A 19,931-nucleotide genomic window follows, 5' to 3' on the forward strand; every position below is an offset into this window, starting at 1 on the left:
CTTTTTTCAGTTTCGCATATCAATATCAATAATTTTTTTTTAAACTAATTAAGCGAAAATTTAATATTTCTTTACAATCAAACCGCGAAAATAACAAAACAAATAAACTTTAAAATCTTTCATTGTACCCCTCACTGCAGTATTGTCAGTTTGTGATCAATCAAATACACATGGTCAGCACAATCACCTTTTTCTAATTTCCCAGTATTACAGTGGAGGAATACAGTGTTAGTTCCAAATTGAGACCGCGGCCGCACGCTCCAGATCCCGCATCGGAAAGGAAGAAGAACGTAGTAATACAAACAAATCAATCAAACGACACAAAACCCAAATACATATGGAAAACATTAGAATAATTTGCCCTATACAACAGGGTAGGCAGTAGAAAAAAAGTATGTTTTATATAATATAAGTTATAGATGGCGAAAATGAACGGCAACATGAGACGAGGACAACCGAGGAAGACGTGGCATGATCAGATAAACCAAAATCTTAAGTCTGGTCATGTCAAAAGCAGACAGAACCGAAGGGCATGTATGAATGTGGAGGAAGCTAGGAATGTATGCCAGGAGAGACTTGTGTGGCGGGAAATGGCGTGATGGTAGTAGTAGTAGTAGATAACATTTACAACAACAACAAACCATCACGCCGTTTCCCCGTAGGGGTAGGCAGAGAGGATAGAACGCCATAACACTCTATCTTGGCATACAGACCTCGCTTCCTCTACATTCATACATCTTCTTATGCACGCACGCCGATTATTCCTACTTTTGACATGTCCATCTTCAAGTATTTGATGGACTTGATCGTGCCATGTCTTTCTCGGTCTTCCTCGTTTTCTGCATCCATCAACATTTGCATCGTAGATCCTTTTAGTCGTTCTTTCGCTGTCCATTCGCTCTACATGTCCAAACCAACGCAGCACCCCTTTCTTAATTCTGTCAATAATGCATGTCTCAGCCTTACACACTTCACGGATCTCGACATTTGTGCACCTATCATACATCGTTTTACCACACATTCGCCTGAGGGATCGCATTTCGACAGCATTCAACCTACTTTACAAAATATGATAAATATAATATGATAGCTAACATCACAAAAAGTCTTTTAGCTTAGATCAAAATAGTATAGAATAAAGCTACGTATATCGCGCAATAACTGCTGTTTGCGGCTCTGCTGTATCGAGCAGAGTTCGGATTATTTCATCATCGCAGTGATTATGAAAGGACCGGAAAGAACCAATCTTCGTGGATTACCCTTTCAATAGTGCTATATTATACGTACGCTGTGTGTGTTCGCAGGTGTGCTGGGAGGTAATGTGGGTCTGGCCATTACGCAGGCCATGGGGCTCACGGGGATGTTCCAGTGGGGCATGCGACAGAGCACGGAGCTGGAGAACCAGATGACCAGCGTCGAAAGGTACGACCGATTCAATGAGGAGGCGCAGCAATTTTTTTATTCATTGTTAGACTATCAAACTAAACCAAAAATTCTTTATTTTTATTTTCATGTGTCGTATTATTATGAAAATTTTGTAATTTTGAAAATCCCACCGAAATTTACACCGCCCTGCGACGTCACGAGTTTTAGTCGGTGAGTGATCGAAATGCACACGAGAACGGTGAAACATAACTGACAAGAACTAAAGAAGCAATAAGTTTCTTATCTTTCAATTTCTTTTCTTGTTGCTTCTTATCTGTTCTGTTTTAAATCCGTTAAAATATTTTTTTTCCTCTTATTTTTTATTTTTCTTCATCTTCGTTCCCTCTCCACACCTAATGGTGCATAGGGCACTGCATCTGTTCACCAATCGCAGTGTATTTTGACCGTATTTTTGTTACACGAAAGTAAGATAATCAGTCTTACGCTTCAGGTACCAGTCCATGGAAAATGAAATATTCTGGTGTAAAAACACCCTTTTAAATAAATATATTTCATATCAACCATATATATATTTGGATAATTTATTTAGCGCCATTTTTATTATTTTTATTTTATAAACATAAATGGCAAATCTGCCTTTTACAAACATTTATAATATTAACATATTTAGCTTAATATTTTTATTTTTTTAAAACATGAATTTCCTTATACCCAAGATTTATATAAAAAAAAAATTAAACCAAAAATTATAAAAGATTTATATTTAAAAAATTAACCTAAAAATTATACAGCATATTCAGTAGAAAGTTTAAATAATAAAACATTCTACAGTAAAACAACAAGAAAATCATAAGTACTGTTTCATACAGCTGGAAGAAATGTATACAAGTCCTGGAGGACTATGCCAAAAAATATGCTACCAAAACTTTTTCTCATTCACTTAGAGATAGACCAGGCATGGAGCATATCAACCGACCCTCGTATTGTAGCATCGAACAAGGGGTCTGTCGCACACCGTTGAATCCCTTCCCAAATTGCAGGGTGATGGAGTACAACGATATAGAGTCGGAGCCTCCGCTCAAGAGCGTCGTGGCTCCGGCTGAGGATTGGCCGCAGAACGGCGCCCTGGACGTCGAGGACGTGTGGCTGCGCTACGCCCCCCAGGGCGACCCAGCCCTGCGAGGCCTGCACTTCCACCTGGAGCCGCGCGACAAGCTCGGCATAGTCGGCCGCACGGGGGCCGGCAAGAGCTCCATCATAGGGGCCCTCTTCAGGTACAGAAACAGAAATTTAATCATAAATGGTGTATTTGTTGCGTTTTTCTGGGTTGTTGTGTAGTGTATCGTTTCTCCTTCTCGCCGACATACACCAATTTGTTACGCATCAGCCAAGTTGATGGACACTGTAATACCGTCCGAAACATTGGCAAAAATAAGAATTTATACACAGCACAACAAACGACGACCACGGGTATTTTGGTGTTGATGAGTTTGTCATTTATAATTCCAGGTTGGCATATGTTGAAGGTAAAATTATCATTGATGGAGTGGACACAGGGACATTGGGTCTGCACGACCTTCGCGGGAAGATCTCCATCATACCTCAGGAGCCAGTTCTGTTCTCAGGGACCATGAGGAAGAACCTGGATCCCTTCAGCCAGTACTCCGACGAGGTGCTGTGGAAAGCTCTAGAAGAGGTGAATATCAATAGCATGCAACATTATAGTCAATCTTTTTCTTCTTCTGAAGTTGGCGACCATCACTTGAAACTTCTCTCTACTCTGGGCCATTCTGACGAGGATTGCCGCTTCTTGTGTTCCAAACCACCGTCGAAGATTCCTAAGCCTCGATGTTTTACTCCCCATACATCGTCTACCCCCTAAGATTAAGTACTTTGGCCGACTTGTTGCTAAAGGCAATATCTTCCAGCCAACCAAAAAACAGACTGGTCAAATGTAGAGTTGGTCAAAGTTTTGTTCTAAAAAACATCCATAAAATAAAAATAACCTTAAATTTATTTCAAGAGAGAGGGAAAACATTTTCGAGACGGGAATATGGAAGTCTAGGCATTTATTCACTTCACACACTGTGTAACATTCACCATTCTGCCCATATTTGAACATCTATATTCCTTATATTCTTTCATCTGTTGATGTTTGTGAAGTTAAAAAGCTGAAACCTTTATTTATGCGGGTGAGATTCATCTAATTGAATTATTTCACCTACATACTAGGCAACGCCCGAAAATGTTATTTTTTCAATTTCTATACTTCTTCATGGACCAGGTGGATTTATCAACAATATTTTGAGTTTGTCCAAATTTTTGTAGACAAGGACTGTATTCAAATTCAAATTCTCTGTTGTAATATGTTAAGATAAATAGCTCCCCAGGGAGTTGAATCCATTCCTCGTCTAGAAAAATTTGGACAAACTCAAAATGTTGTTCAATTTTATTAACCGTGGAGATTCTGAGAGTCCGTCCTTCTACTCCATACACATATGCTTTTACAGCTCTCTTTCTCTCCAGGAAATTCCTAATATTCTTCTGTTTCACCACATCTCAAAGGCCTCTTTTCCTTTTTTATTTCTTTCGGTAAGGCACCATGTCTCAAGATGTCTGATGATCTCCATGTTAACGTTGCAACGAATCCCCGTTTCTTTGTATCCCATATTTTTACTCGATACTGCCCTGCACGGCATGCGTCTCTCCTGTAATCTCTCACTGACTCGGATGATGCGTACCGGCCGTTTCTCTTCTTCAGGTGGAGATCAAGGAGGCCGTGCTTGAGCTGGAGGGAGGACTGAACTCCAAGATGTCGGAGGGCGGATCCAACTTCAGCGTGGGGCAGCGTCAGCTCGTGTGTCTCGCGCGCGCCATTGTCCGCAGAAACAAGATCCTCGTGATGGACGAGGCCACAGCCAATGTGGACCCCCAGTGAGTACAATGACACGAAAGAATAGGGAAAAATCACGTTTTTTTACAATTATAAATTAGTAAATAGCATAAAAAATATTGTTAAGTTTATAATTTTTAATTTTACTGAAAACGGTCTATTGCATTGGCCGGGCCCCTATCGTCCTTAAATGTAGCTTGATTAAAAGACAGCTGCCAAACTAATGTCATAAAAAAAAAAAATTAACATACCAGATACAAATGATATTTCGTGTGTCAGTATAAATCATTCTTTAGACGTCACTACAAAGTTATGTCGTCACTTTTGCTGACAACTGTCATTCTAATCAAGCTATATTTTAAGGACTATAATATGTCACGATTCGGTTAAATTTTGATCTTTGTTTGTGACCGTTTAATAACAATTTTATCTTTTTTCAATGAAATTTAAGAAATTTCCAATATTTTGTTTACAGAACTGATGCTCTCATACAGACCACAATAAGAAAGAAGTTCTCAGACTGTACGGTGTTGACCATCGCTCATCGGCTACACACCGTTATGGATTCTGATAAAGTAAGTCATTTTTTACCCGAGATATAATTGATTGCAATTATTAAATAATAATTGAAATAATTTACTAATCAAATGATCAGAAATTAAAAGAACATTATTTTAAATAAGCCCAAATGTTTTTAGATGCGAACTGAACTGGGGGAATTTATAATTATTATTATTATCATATTAATTTTAAGCGAGCAGCTTAAAGCTGATATGCTCAAATCTAGTCTAACAAAAGTTAGTTTTTGGCGCGCTTTAATTTTTCTGAAACAAATCTAGTCCATTTTTGAACCCATTGAGACTACACATTGAGATCACCTCTAGTGGCAGCTTATTCCAAATTCAAATTCGAATTTATTTATTTGCAAAGTAACATAACAAATAACAAAGGATTTAAGACGTTAAATTGGAGCTTTATATCAAACCAAGAACCCTTGAGCAATGGTTCGACATTATTAAGGTATAATACTCTCTAATAGCAAGAGTATTTGCCTCTTCAACATAGTTTCACTAATGTGAAAGGTGTCGATCTCCAAAGTGATAATGTTCAGCTGCTTGGCTGCTCTTCCAATCGGCATGACCAGAGGCAGGTTGGTTCTGGAAACCGGGAGGTAAAACAGTCTGTGCTGACGCTGTCGGAGATAGCCATCAGGAACATAAAAATTGATACTCTCTAAAATGGCCGAGTTAAATAAAACCCCTTAACAGTCTGAAAAAATGGGTCAGTGCAGACCCATCCCTATTGGTCCCAAGCATACCCAAGAGGAACCCAGTGGGATAGAGCCACGGATAACTACCATACTCTCTCATGTAGAGATACCTCAGAAATTTTTTCTGAACCCTCTCCAACATGAGGGAGTATCTCGCTTCGTGCGGACTCCATATCACCGATGCACTCTCAAGCCTCGAGCGAACCAACGAGTTGTACAAAATTCTGAGTGTACGGGGATTCTCAAAAACCCTTCCAGTTCGGGGAATAAAACCCAACATAAATTCCAACCATCAACAACCCTATTGCTCGGGAAATGCTTCCGTGGATTTGGATTGAATCTCGTTTTCTCCAGCCTGAGACTATGGCCTCGAAGACGAGCATCTTGTTAAAGCTCCAATGTGGGATCCAAATTTGGGCAGCCATAGTGGCTGTTGAGGATCTTGTATGTCTCCATCGGGTCACCCCTTCTCGCCATTCCTGCAGCGTTGTGAGATCGAAAGGTTCCAGTCTCTCCACATATGAATTTATTTGGTTAAGATTGATAGATTTTATTTTTTATTAATAAATTTCATAAAAGGTACATGTTTTAAAAAAATTCTATACATATTTACTTTTACACATCTAGTAAATGTTATCACTGTAACTTTCCAAAAAAAGGGACTAACTCTTGTGCTTGGAGAGGGACTTACACTGTTGTAGTTGTTTATTTATAAGAGTTTATATAATTTTAAATACGAGTATGAGAAAAAAAAAAAGAACATTAGATGTATAAAAAAAAAAATCATAAAACAATAATACATTCATACTAATTAAAATTTAATGTAGTTTTTACACGTGTTCAAAAAATGTCTTTAGATTTACTTTAAATTTATCTATTGATGTATATTTTTTAACAGTTTTTAGTTCATTGGGAAGATTATTATAATTTTTTACACCTTTAAAGACAAAGCTATTTTGATTATGACTTGTGTGGAATTTAGGCATTTTCATATGATGTTGGTATCTGAGTGACTTATTTATCTCAAATTCTTTTATTTTTTCTTCATTACAAATTTGTATAACAGAATTTACTTTATAAAGAGTGTCTACTGTATGAACCTTAAATATTTAATATAGACTTTCCGTATTGAATGTTGAGGCTTTCTTTAGAAGTACTTTAATAATTAATCTTTGTACTATTTTAAGAGGGTTTAATAACAGAACAAACAATCCCAGATTTATATTATTATTTATATCACTACAGAGATGGGTAGTATTTTTGTTTCAAGATTATGGATATTCGAGCGTTTACAGGGCTTATGACCTGTCATAGGTTGGGTTCAAGTGGCCACTTTTATGTAGAATTCTACAACATTCCCCATTCCGCTTATTAGCGAATATCCATATCGGTGACATTTTTGGTTTTTGTATATATGTCATGAAACAAGGAAAGCTTTCGCTAGCGCGTTTGGAGCGCCATCTATGTATTTGATATTGAGGTTAAGTATTAAAGCAAATTACTTTATTTATGTAGCTAAGACTCTATCCGAGTTAAATTAATTTCTAGTAATCGCCTGCAGATGACTCTGCAATTTATTTTTACTTAATTTTTGACCAGATCTTGTTTACACAATATTATTTTTGGTATGTGTATATAATCCCAGATTTACCCGTGGGGGCAAGCAGGGAGGATATAACACCATACTGTCATCACACAGTCTTTGCATACAGAACTCGCTTCCTCTACATCTTTTCTTATACGCTCGACTATTATTCTGACTTTTGACATGTCTATCTTTAATTATTTGTTGAATTTGGTCATGCCGTGTCTTTCTCGGCCTTCCTCGTTTTGTGCATCCATCGAGATTCTCTTTCAACGTCCAAACCAACGCAACACTCCTTTCTGCATTTTGTCGACAATGCTTGTCTTAGCCTTATTCTCAGAGGTGGGGGTCAGTGCTATTCGAGCTCCTGACGTCACTGCGACCTGTGAAGATCTATTGTGACGGGTCACCCTGAATAGTTCTCGCCCTCCGAGCCCGGGTCTATAAAGAGCCTGGCTACTGCGTGGAAGGCGAGAGTTTACATTTTGTTAAATCTCCCCCTCCGAGCCCAGATCCGTAAAGTATCGGGCTATTAGGTAGGGGGCCAGCTCTTTAACATCCTCAGGTTTAACCAGTGGTCCCCCTAGGATAAGGCTCTTTTTATGATATAAAGCATCACATTCCCATAAGATGTGTATAGGTGTTTTCTCATCTGCACTGCAGAACCTACATCTAGATGTTTGGGAAAGGTTCATTCTAGCGCGGTGTTTGTTCAATCTGCAGTGCCCTGGGCGGGCTCTAGTGATAACCATCACTTGATGAGGCTGAGCTTCATTAGGTCGAAGGCAAACCTTTGCGAGTACCCTTTTATCAGTTCCCTTGTTTTCAACAACTTGTAAATCAATTTTCTCCCAGGTGCTGGTGATGGATGCGGGTAAAGCTGTGGAGTTTGACCACCCACACATCCTGCTGCAGAATGAGGGTGGAGTATTCCGAAGTATGGTGAACCAGACCGGGAAGAACATGAGTGAGACACTGATGAAGATAGCCCATCAGGTTTGTCCGATCATTTTATTTGATGACCTGTTCAGTTAAGCGTGACGTAGCTTGTTAAGGATGACCTGTTAAACTTAGAGTGAAAATTAGTGTGTTAAGAATGACCTGGTTTGTTAAGGATAACTAAGTTGGTTAAGGATGGAATTAGTTTCCGCAGAATTTAGTTTCTTCAGTATATATAAATTATTACAAGGAAATATAATTTCATATGGATTCAATATTAATATTAACATTTCCCACTACGTAAAAGAAAAAACAAATCTTGCGTACATAAAGGGAGTGACGTCTTACAACAATGTCTTTTATATTTTTGATTAGTAAATATTTAATATATATAATATAAATTGCAGAAAATTTACTGTGTTTTTTAATGGATGCCACATAAAAATTATCTAGTATGTTAAGGATAACTTGGTTTGTTCAGAATGACCTTGTTTGTTAAGGTTAACTTAGTTTTTCCAGGATGACTTGATTTGTCCAAGATGACCTAGTTTGTTAAGGATGGCCTAGGTCCGTATTCTAATGGGAAGTTAAAATTTATCTTCAATTTTATCTTCAAAGAAAAATTGAGTTTTCTGTATGAAAAATAGAACATGTTTACAATTTCTTTTTTCTAAATATGTTCGATTTCAGGTTACTGAATACTGAAGAAGATACTTATAAATATGCATGCTACGCACCTATAAATATTGATGTTAGTTTAAACCATCTCGATATGTACCGACGAAGATAGCGTTCATTATCCCGGTGCTGGTTTTCTAAGAATTATCTAATTTGTTGTGGATGACTTGATTTGTTAAGGATAACTTGGTTTGTCCAGAATGACCTAGTCAGTTAAGAAGGATTAAATTGATTTGTCCAGAATGACCTAGTCAGTTAAGTAAGATTAAATTGATTTGTCCAGAATGACCTAGTTTGTACAGAATGACCTAGTCAGTTAAGTAAGATTAAATTGATTTGTCCAGGATGACCTAGTTTGTTAAGGCTGATAATAGTGATCACCTTACTTTCCTGTAAAACATGACCGAGATACACTGCATTTATTGTTCCAATTCAGTTTTCTATGTACCATCGCGTTAGAATAATGATGATGATTTTTATTGATTGTATTTTGACTAAACCAGTTTTATTTTTATTTTTCAGTGCTACGAAAGGCAGAGGAAAGAAAGGAGCGATCTGCAACAGGGTAGAACCAAAAGCGAATAAAACCATAAACTACTTCATTTAAACATTCTATCATTATTTATTATTTTATTAACCATTGTCGATGTCGCCATACGATACAAAAGTGGTGGCTTCGAGCTCTGTAGCACTAGAACTAACCGAGACTTGGGATTCTGACCGTGTTGTGCTGTTCTCAATACCATTTTCTATTCGATCATTTTGATACAATGTATCAATGATACAATCGAACCTCTTGCTTATATATAGTTATACTTTTCTTAATTAACCTCAAAAATGGTCATTCAAAGGAAAAAGAGACATCTACAAATCAGACCCAAAGCTTGTTATCTTCGGGTACCTGTAAAAGAGTTAACATTTTAAATCTAAGTATACATATATTAGTATATACCAGTGGCGAGCGGTGATTTATTTTATAGGTAATCTACAAACAATGTTCATTCATTTGTGCCTACATATAAGAACATAATATTTATATTATAAATGGCTATTTTTCTGTAGTTTTGTGGAAATCAACCCAAACAACAATTATTGATAACTTCGCGATATACGTAGCTTTATTCTACACTATTTTCATGCAACACTTGTACAAAAATTCATTAAAAAATACCACAATGACATTCAGCAGATATTTCCATTATGATTGAAATGTCAACACTGAGCAGTGGCCGATTCCTTTTAAAATGAATAATGCCAAAAACGGCCACTTCGAACGCCACATGTCCTATGTGATACATAATATGTCAACGGTATCCTATCAAAGAAAATAGTCCTTTGGAAATAATGTTCGAAATACTAGTTTCCAAATAGAGAATCTTCGAATAATATTTGTAATTTGCAGAATTGCTTTATTAGTGAAAAAACGCAACTAGGTTAAAGATGTAAAATATGGTGTATTTTTTTGTACGGAGGAATAAGCTGAGGTAATCAGCTAGTTTCATCGTTCACTAAGAACGGGCTGGGCGCTGGACGCACTTTAGATTTTTTGTTGTAGGAAGAACGGTGGTTGTGATTTATAATAAATAATTATTATATTATTTATTTTCCCATAAACATATTTACTATAAAACATTATTATAGAAAGTCAAATATAATGGTAAGCTGTGCATAATCGCTTATTTGGACAATTCGCCCCTGGTATATACCATATATGTATATATTTATAAATTTGAACCAATCTATTACCTAAGTGAACCAATATGCGTCAGCACAATCGCAGTTTTTGACACTCTTCTCTAGTAAAGTTTTGACACTCTTCTCTAGTAATGTTTTGACACTCTTCTCTAGTAACGTTTTGAACATTGTCTTAACTCAGGCTTATGCTAGAAAGATGTTACGGTTTCTTTTTATTTGATTTCACGTGAGAATCGAAAATACCATTGATTTTTGTATGTTCATTGTCATTTTAGAAGCTAGATTTCACAGATTGATTCTCAGTCTGCTGTGAAAAATGAGGAATGGCATTTTTTTCTTTCGAATTCACCTCTATGACGTCTGTTTATATTTTTTATAAAATATTTTATATTTACACATTGGTGCGTGATAGGCGCCGTAGAGATTGAAATTTTGAACAATGTTTTGAGACTGTCCAAATTTTTACCCACTCATCATCATTCTCGCTCCCTGGTTGGAGCATATGGTGTCCTCAAAGATCCTCCGAGCATCCTTCCAAATTAGGTTCGCATCCCGCAGTTCTGACACAAACTGCCTACGAACAGTCAGCGGTGGACGTCCAGGACATCGAGAACCCGATGTCTCGTAAAGTAGGCAAGCGTGGTTAAGGCTCTCGGGAGGCATCCGCAGCACACGGCCAAGTCGACGGTATCGCCTCCGCTTGATGACAGTTGTCACCGGAGTTTGTTCCGTCCGTTCTCTTATTCCTTCCCTTACAAAGTCAAACCACCGCATACCCGAGATTCTTCCGAGACGTCTATTCTGGAAACTCGGAATTTCTGCTATTCCTATCCGCACTCCCGGGTCTTTTTGAAAGCTGCCATTTTCCGTAACAAATACTCCCAGGTATTTCACCCACTAGGGAGTTATTACGATTAACATACTACGATAGAGATGGAGAAAATTTTAGAGAGGGATTTACGAGGCTCATGACCTGTCATTGGCTGGTTTAAGCGGCCACTGTAAAGTGTGTAAACACTGTAACATTCGCAATTCCGTCCCTGTTCAAACATCCATATTTCTTCAATTCTTTCATCTGTTGACTTTTTTGAGGTTAAAGAGCTAAAACCTGTTATGTTCCAAGTTAAAATGACTACAGAATTGAGCCTACTTGTGAGCGTTGTTCTAGGAGCTACCGACTGCCATTTTTGTTGAGTGTGGTATACACATGCTGATAATCAGTGCCTACTTATTGATATATTAATATACCAAACCAGTTTTTACCACTAATACTATACACGAGGACCTTAGTGGGACAATAACTATTTTCGTAATTTTTCAGCAGAGATGATTTTCTGTTACGGATATACAAGAAACTAATATTAAATATATTTTTATACCTTAGTTAAATAAATGGGTAGAGATTCATCTTGTGCACTTCGAACATCTAAGATACGTATTGTTTAAATAGAAAACACACGATTTGAAAATGTCTTTGTCCATTTTTGAAACCCATAGAAATGCGAGTGTCCGTTTTTAAAAGGATGTTTACTATGGTCAAGATTCATAAAATAATGATAAACTGGGGTTTATTGTTCAGTGTATAAAAATACATTTTTTTAAATACTTTTACTGCATAGTAACACTTCCTAAACTCTAAAAATGGCAAAGACGCTCCCGCTTCGGTGGCTGATTTTAAACCGTCAAAAGAAGACAAAATAACGGCCGCCGTGACACTTGAGCGCCCACATTGTATGGAATGTCCGCTTTTGACGCGGAGATAGGAGTAAATTTCCGCTCTTGATATGTATCTTTAATTTTTTTGTCAAGAAAATCATTTTTTCTATAAAAAAAACCCATTTTGAAAAAATGGCAATTGTCCGACTTTGATACTAGGGTCCTCACATACTATAATCATTAGTATATTTCAATGTCCTTATTATATACTTATAGTATTGTGATTGTGTTATTTTATATTACTGTTTACTTACTTGTGTACTTAATTATAAGATGTTATTTTTATATTGGTGTTAATAGTTATGTAATTCACCATATTTGAAGGGCGCACGGGAAAAATGGGCTCATTGCATTTTCTCGATTTTTGAGATGCCATTTTTTTAACCCTGAATGAGTTCAACAGAAAATAGTATTCAAAATAGATTGAGTTTTTCAACCGACATTTCTTGGTGGAACTGCATTTAAATTACAATAATTAAATGCGTAGAGTCGAACTTGGTTACCACGAGGAAGACGGGACTGACTGACTTTGCTTGTTATAACCAGAGAAAGGTTTTTTTTTAATCCAATCGCCATTGCATATTGTCAATAAGTAAACAAATAAATATATGTATAGTTCATACAGATTATTAAAAAAATAATAGTTTTATAAGGAAAATTTTAATAAATGTTTACAAACATACTATGTACTTTCTAAATTTAAAATGCAAATAAATAAACATTCTTATTCTTCTACAATATTTACAATGTGGTTAAGGAGATTTTTTACACACCTCAAGACTTTTTGAGCCACATTCTATTTCACAAATAATTACCACTTTTTCACGAATTATTTATTTATTTATTAAACAGCACAAGTGCCTTTTACAATATAACAATATAATGAGTTAGTTAGACATACAAAAATTAAAAACTAAAAAACAATATTGAAACACGAAACATACATGTATGTATGTCAGCATACAAAAGATCTAGAAAATACAAAATGAATAAACACCAGATCATTAGCACAAGTAGCCTTTGCAAATAATTCATTAATCGTTATTGGGACAAATATGTTTTAATACATTATGTATTAATATTTTAATAATATGTGTATATTATTGAATAAAGACTATAATATAAAATATATATTTGCATTTTCTTCGCCGTATAATTAAATGCTCTTATTTTTTTACTACCTGTCAGTTTAAAATTGTAGTGAAAAATAACTTAAATTTTCATATTACTTAAATGCATTCATAATATTAATTCTACTGAGGCTGTAGTTTAATAAAAAGTAAGGAAATCATGTTGATTTTGCCATTTAAAAACGCCGTTCTTGGCGGCCTTCGTGGTGTAATGTCGAGGTTCCGGTGTAATGTCAATGTCAAGTCAAGTGTCAAGGTTACGGGTTCGATCCCCGGTGAGAACACCAAAATTAAATGTGATTTTTCTCAAGCCTGGGTGTTGTGATGTAATTCACCACTGTAATTGGGCCTCCTGACATGTTGTGGTACAAAAAAAAGAAAAAAGTTAACACCATTAAAAAATCGCGCTGTTAAAAAAATAAAGTAAATAAACGTTCAAACAAACATTTCCTAAGGTATTTCTGAATTATTTAACTTTTTTCAAAGGATTATTGCAGGTATAATTTAACCTAAAATTTAAGAAAAATACCAGACTTTGTGTGATTTAAAATGCTTTTGTTGCAACAGAGGGAAAACATTTTTGAGAAGGGAATATGGAAGTCTAGGCATTTACAGGGCGTGTGCCCTGTCATTAGCTGGTTTGAGCGCTCACTTTCATTACATTCTCCCTATGTTTAAACATCAACATTTCCTCAACTCTTCCATCTGTTGTGGCCACTTAAACCAGCCAACGGCAGGTCATAAGCCCTGTAAATACCTAACTTCCATATTCCCTTCTCAAAAATATTTTCCCTCCGAACCAAAGTTTAGTCTAAATTTCAAGAGACGTAATCTGCTAGTTGAAAAGTTATTTTATTTTAGTTACATAAAACTTTGAAGTATATTTTTAAGAAATTCCTTAGAAAACGATTATTTTTATCTAATGTTTATTTATTTAATTCTTTTCAATGACGCGATTTTGAAAGGGCAGCATTTTAAAAGAGCAAAATTGTATGATTTTCTTACTTTTTATCAGACTGCAGCCCCTACGGCTTATACTTACCAGGCAATCTTAAACGTCGTTCAATTTCAATGTTTTTATGTCATTTTAGATCTTACTTTCCTGAAAGTTTTTTTTATTTTTATTTAAATCTTAAAGTAGGGCACACATATCATACATATTGTTATGTGTGTTCTAATAATAACATTGCAAATATATTTAATTTATAAATTGTTTATCACATATGTCTTGACCATTATTTTAAATTTTGATATGTTTTTTTCTTCATAAATATTTTTTTCCATTTCGTAATACTTTTTAATTGCTTTAAATAAAATTGAATTTTGTGACTTTGCCTTTTTCCTAAATGGAAGTCTAATTTTGTTCTTTTCTCTAGTATTGTGATCGTGTTCATGCTGGTTCCGATCAATTTTTTTCCAAAATTCTGTTTTTTTATTAGAGTTTATAATTTTATGAACAAATATCATTGTATTGTAAAATATTCTTTGTTTATATGTTAATAATTTCATTTCATTTACCATCGACTTTACCCTCGTATATCTGTTTTTTTTCAAAATGATTCTAAAGGCTTTATTTTGTAATACAGTTAGTTTATCTATGTTTTCTTTGTTTGATAAAAATAAAATGCTACTACAGTAGTTAACGTGTGGTTCAATAATTGCTTTGTAAATAGTTTTGCAGGAGTCCTTATCAATAAATCTTCTGATCCTTCCCAAAATTGATATTTTTTTGCAATCTTATTTATTACCATCTTAGCGTTTTGGTGAAATGTAAGTTTTGAATCCAACATTACACCTAAATATTTAATTTCAGTGACTTCATTAAGTTTTTCATTTTCTATTACAATTGATGGTGTAATTTCTATTCTTTTGTTTCCTATATTCATATATTTAGTTTTGTTAACATTTAATTTTAATTTATTAATTTTCAGTTGACAAAATAATTCATAAGTATGTTCTTTTATATCACTGTTTAGGCAAAAGATTTAGTACACTAAGCGATTGTGCCTTTTTCTCAAGTCCGTAACACAATATTAAGCAATTAAAATAGTAATGTTAAAAATATTAATAAACATGAGGGGGGTAGTGCTTCTGCACACACTTACAAATCTCCATTGAAGGAGTCATTTGCGATTTGTAATTATGCTTCACCAACTCAATGGAGAATGCGGAGTTTGCGGTGTCAAGTAGTATAATTGAAATCTGTTTTTGCAAGATTCAGAGACGGTTTTGAATTACGCTATTATTTAGGTAGGTAGGTTTTATGTATACCTTATTTTGGCATCAATAACTCAATTTCCGTTTTTGGTGGAGATTTCTAAGTTTGCTTGTAATTCCCTCGTGTCAACGGACACAAGCTTCGACCGATAATACGCAGACGGGCCCTGAGCCCTCAAAAATGATGACACCCGAACTGATGCCCAAAATGCTCACAAGTCACAATTTTATTGGTTAGTAACATAAAATATAAACTTTAAAATATAAATGTTTGTAAAATTGAAAAGGATGAACCTATTGTCTTTACTTCTTATTTGTTTTGTAAAGCAGACTGTATTTTATTTATTTTCAAGGTATGTCTCATAAAACAGTATTATTGTTCCCGCAAAACTAATGTTGTCTTAGGATTACAATTTATTTTTATTTTTAATATTATTTTAATTATAATAATAAAAATAGTGTAAAGTGGCCACTTAAACCAGCCATTGACAGGTCATAAGCCCTGTAGATGCCTAGACTTCTATATTACCTTCTCTTAAACGTTCTTCATCTCTGTTGTAATATGTTAATATAAACAGCTCCCCAGGGAGTCGAAACCAGTCCTTGTCTACAGAAATTTGGACAAACTCAAAATATTGTTGATAAATCCACCTGGTCCATGAAGAAGTATAGAAATTGAAAAAATTACATTTTCAGGCGTTGCCTAGTATGTAGGTGAAATAATTCAATTAGATGAATCTCACCCGCATAAATAAAGGTTTCAGCTCTTTAACTTCACAAACATCAACAGATGAAAGAATTGAAGGGCTATAGATGTTCAAATATAGGCAGAATGGTGAATGTTACACAGTGTGTAAAGTGGCCACTTAAACCAGCCATTGACAGGTCAAGGTCGTAAGCCCTGTAGATGCCTAGACTTCTATACTACCTTCTCTTAAATGTTCTTCATCTTTGTTGTAATATGTTAATAAAAATAGTGTATTTAGTTTTATTCCACTTTTATTTTTTATAATTTTCACCGGTGACCGGCATCGTCAGGCTGGTGGAAGACTAACAAATCTTTTGTCATATATTTATAAGTGGGGTTGTCAATTATGACTTTATATAAATATTAAGGGAAAAAACTAGTTTAAATTATATGAATTGAAGTATAGTGTAATAATAATTATAAGAGTTTTATAATAAAAAGTAATTGGGGAGGGGGTATACTGATAGGATATTCTCTTTTTCTTCTTTTCCATGTCCGCTCCTGACTGGAGCATGTGGACATCACCAGAATTTTCGCCGAATAATGTTGAAAGATCGTCATCGACGGCTTTCCAGGACGGCGTGAGCTCGCAGGTTTCAAGAAGAGCCAACTCGGGTTTAGGTTCTCTCGAGGCATGCGCATCGCGTGTCCGAGTCAGGTCCACCGCCACATCCTCAATACGCTTCTAAGTCCATTCTCGGACTTCAAGTTAGTTATGAAATCGAACCACCTTATGCCTAATACTCGAGGACTTACTCTCAAAACTCGGTAGTTTGGTGATTTGAACTTTCGGTAAGGTGCCAGATTCACACCCATATAGGACTACTGGCATTATACAAGAGTCAAATAATCGGCATTTCGTTCTGACTGAGTATAGACTAGAGCTCATCATGTTGCCGGGTTGCAAGCTCTTTGCGCATGCTTCCATCCTCAGTTATGTGATCCTCTGCCCATTATTGTAGAGAGGCTGATCAGAATCAGGGCAGGATTTGTGGTGTATATCAAGTGTACATGGTTATTAAACATTATACATTGCTGTGTGCATCTAGTTAACATTCACTGAACTAGCACCAATCACTTTCTCGGGAAGGCCATTCCATTTCTCCACAACTCGGTTTGTCGGGAAGTTCTTCCCGGGGTTGGATGAGAAGGAGGTAGTGTTGAGTTTCGATGAATGACCTCTGAGATGGCGGTTTTCATTCATAGTGAACATTGATTTCAACTTGGGTACATTATATTGCTCAGTTAAGATTTTGAATGTTTCAATTGAGTCACCACGCTGGCTCCACTCTTCCAGTGAACTTAACCCGAGCTCCCTTAAGCGGTCCTCATATGATTTATTTCTTAGAGAAACTACCATTTTAGTTGCTCTTCTCTGGATTTTCTCCAACAACTCTATGTCTTACATAATCAGAGTCTTTTTGATATTAATATTATTAAACCCAGACGAAAAGAGTTTTCCTGCAGTTTGTCGACAATTTCTTGAAAATCACCAACAGACTTTTCAAAAAGAACCGTATCGTCAGCATACTCCAAGTCACACAATTGATACCTCGATTGGGTGATATTGATTTGCATAAAATAAAATCCATCAATACGATGAATAAGGAGGGTGCAAGGACGCAGCCCTGCCTCACTCCAGTGGAGACCCCGAACCGATCAGTCGAAGAGCTGCCGATTCTCTCGACGATTGCTGTCTATGCGGGGGGCCTTTATAACAGCAATATTCTCGGGAGGAATACCGTACGCATCGAGAATCTTCCAAAGAGACGGTCGATGGTAATTCTCTGAGAGAAATATTCCCGGCAGTCGATTCTCACCGATTAACAGAATCGTGGAATAAAATTAAATACAGCATTTTTGTTATTGTAATGGAAACGCAGTTTCACCAAGAATGCAAATTATTTTAACAATTTTATTTTAACTTAACCCATCCTATAACAATTAAAGTTATAGAATCTAGCCACGATTATCTTGACATTAATTAACGAAAGTTTCAAATTTGTATTTATTTTTGTTCTCATTCTTTCAGATTAAAGTTTCAAATACATTATTTATTATATACCTCAGTATAAAATGAACCAAAAATAACCCCACAAATACAAGGGCTACAATATACTTAGATACTTTTCTTTGTTTAGAAATAATGTAATTATTTCATGTTTGATATTATAAAATAAAAATTTTATTTTAGTTAAAATATGTTTTGTGATGCTGTTTAACGTAATATTGAATATCATTTTAAATGATTTACTGTTTAAATTATGTAAGTAGGTTAAATTTACTTATGATTTATGTATTGATAATGTGTTTTTGTATTGTTTTATAAATCGAAATATGAAAAGATGTTATTTTGAATTTTCAAATGTGCCTCAAAAATAAGATGTATTTTTAACCCTCCCTTCCTGGTGATTCGAAGCTAATACGCATTGCATCTAATAAATAATATCTCTACAAATATAATTAATATTGGGTTTACATTTTCGGTATTTATATGGTATTATACATTTACATACCAATTTAAGTCATTTTGTAATACTTCTTGTTATTGGGCACAGAAAAAGCACTTTATCAGAAATCTGAGATAAGTCAACAATACAATCAAAGGCTTATATAAATGTGTGGCGTTGTACACGGCGTATAATGTAAAAAAAGAATACAGTATCAATAAGGAAGTTCAGTGCTATAAGAAATTGGATATTTTTTATTTACAATTTTTTTGTTTACATATATTTTTTAATACATAATATTTATTTATTTTGTTGGCATATACGGCAAAAATGCCTTTTACAAAAATTAGAGCATTTGATTGTAAGGTAAAGTTTCTCAAAAATGTATAAAAATGAACTGTCACAAGTTCTTGTGTATCAACCAATCAATTACAGCTTTGTTGAGTGTTGTGATAGACTTCCGGTTTGGACGGTACCTGGACGTGGGCATTTTTTTACATTTAGTGTATTTTGATGCTGCGGGGCTCTACTTTCAAACGTCAGCGCAACTCATCGACGACAACTTGTGACGTCACGGGCATAGTAAATTCAAATTTACAAAACATAAATTAATATTAACAAACGTAAAAAAACCACTGAACTTCCTCATTGCAAAAGTCCTGAAAAAAGTAATCGAGCGAAGAAAAGTATGCCTCATAGTGTAGTGGTTGATGCTGGAGATCCCGAGTTCGATTCCCGACAATGTCGACATGAAATATCGATTTTAAAAGTGGTTCTAAGCCGCAATATTTCATTGTTCCTGGGACTGGCACCTAGAGCATAAGACTGATCACCTTACCTTCTCTGAAACAAAAATACCGATGGGATGCTCTATACACCACCGGATGTGGACAGGGCAAATGATGTCACAGTGGTTCCGTGTGATGCATACACATGAAAAGGGTTGATAAAAAAATTTAATAAATAAAACATCCTTTTTTTTCTTTTTCATTTATTTTAAAGAGATCACAGCGCATAAAAGGTTTTATAATAAATACATATCATTTTTTGTTGCCACTCATTCCATATTACATCTCAATGTTCATATAAATTAATCTTAAAGGCTGGCTGGATTTCCTCCCTAGGAAGTTATTCATTTTTAAAATTATTGCAACAGAGAGGGAAAAACATTATTGAGAAGGGAATATGGAAGTCTAGGCATTTACAGGGCTTATGACCTGCCAA

At 35.3% G+C, this 19,931-nt stretch overlaps 1 protein-coding gene across 1 annotated transcript in view; it reads left to right on the forward strand.

Annotated features, from left to right (window-relative positions):
* The window catches only part of LOC148275753 (putative multidrug resistance-associated protein lethal(2)03659), a 44,275-nt gene extending 34,368 nt beyond the window's left edge, over nucleotides 1–9,907 (forward strand). The window contains exons 16-22 of the mRNA XM_088235252.1: nucleotides 1,305–1,422; nucleotides 2,427–2,660; nucleotides 2,896–3,082; nucleotides 4,148–4,320; nucleotides 4,755–4,854; nucleotides 7,990–8,130; nucleotides 9,274–9,907. Of these exons, the coding sequence (XP_088091378.1) occupies nucleotides 1,305–1,422; nucleotides 2,427–2,660; nucleotides 2,896–3,082; nucleotides 4,148–4,320; nucleotides 4,755–4,854; nucleotides 7,990–8,130; nucleotides 9,274–9,336 (1,016 nt within the window). The 3' untranslated portion in view covers nucleotides 9,337–9,907. The remainder of the gene's footprint in view (nucleotides 1–1,304; nucleotides 1,423–2,426; nucleotides 2,661–2,895; nucleotides 3,083–4,147; nucleotides 4,321–4,754; nucleotides 4,855–7,989; nucleotides 8,131–9,273) is intronic.
* The last annotated feature ends 10,024 nt before the right edge of the window (nucleotides 9,908–19,931 follow it).

This window comes from Micrasema longulum, unplaced genomic scaffold (genome assembly GCF_059751315.1).
Source record: "Micrasema longulum isolate JH-2025_06_02 unplaced genomic scaffold, ASM5975131v1 h1tg001345l, whole genome shotgun sequence".
NCBI lineage: Eukaryota > Metazoa > Arthropoda > Insecta > Trichoptera > Brachycentridae > Micrasema > Micrasema longulum.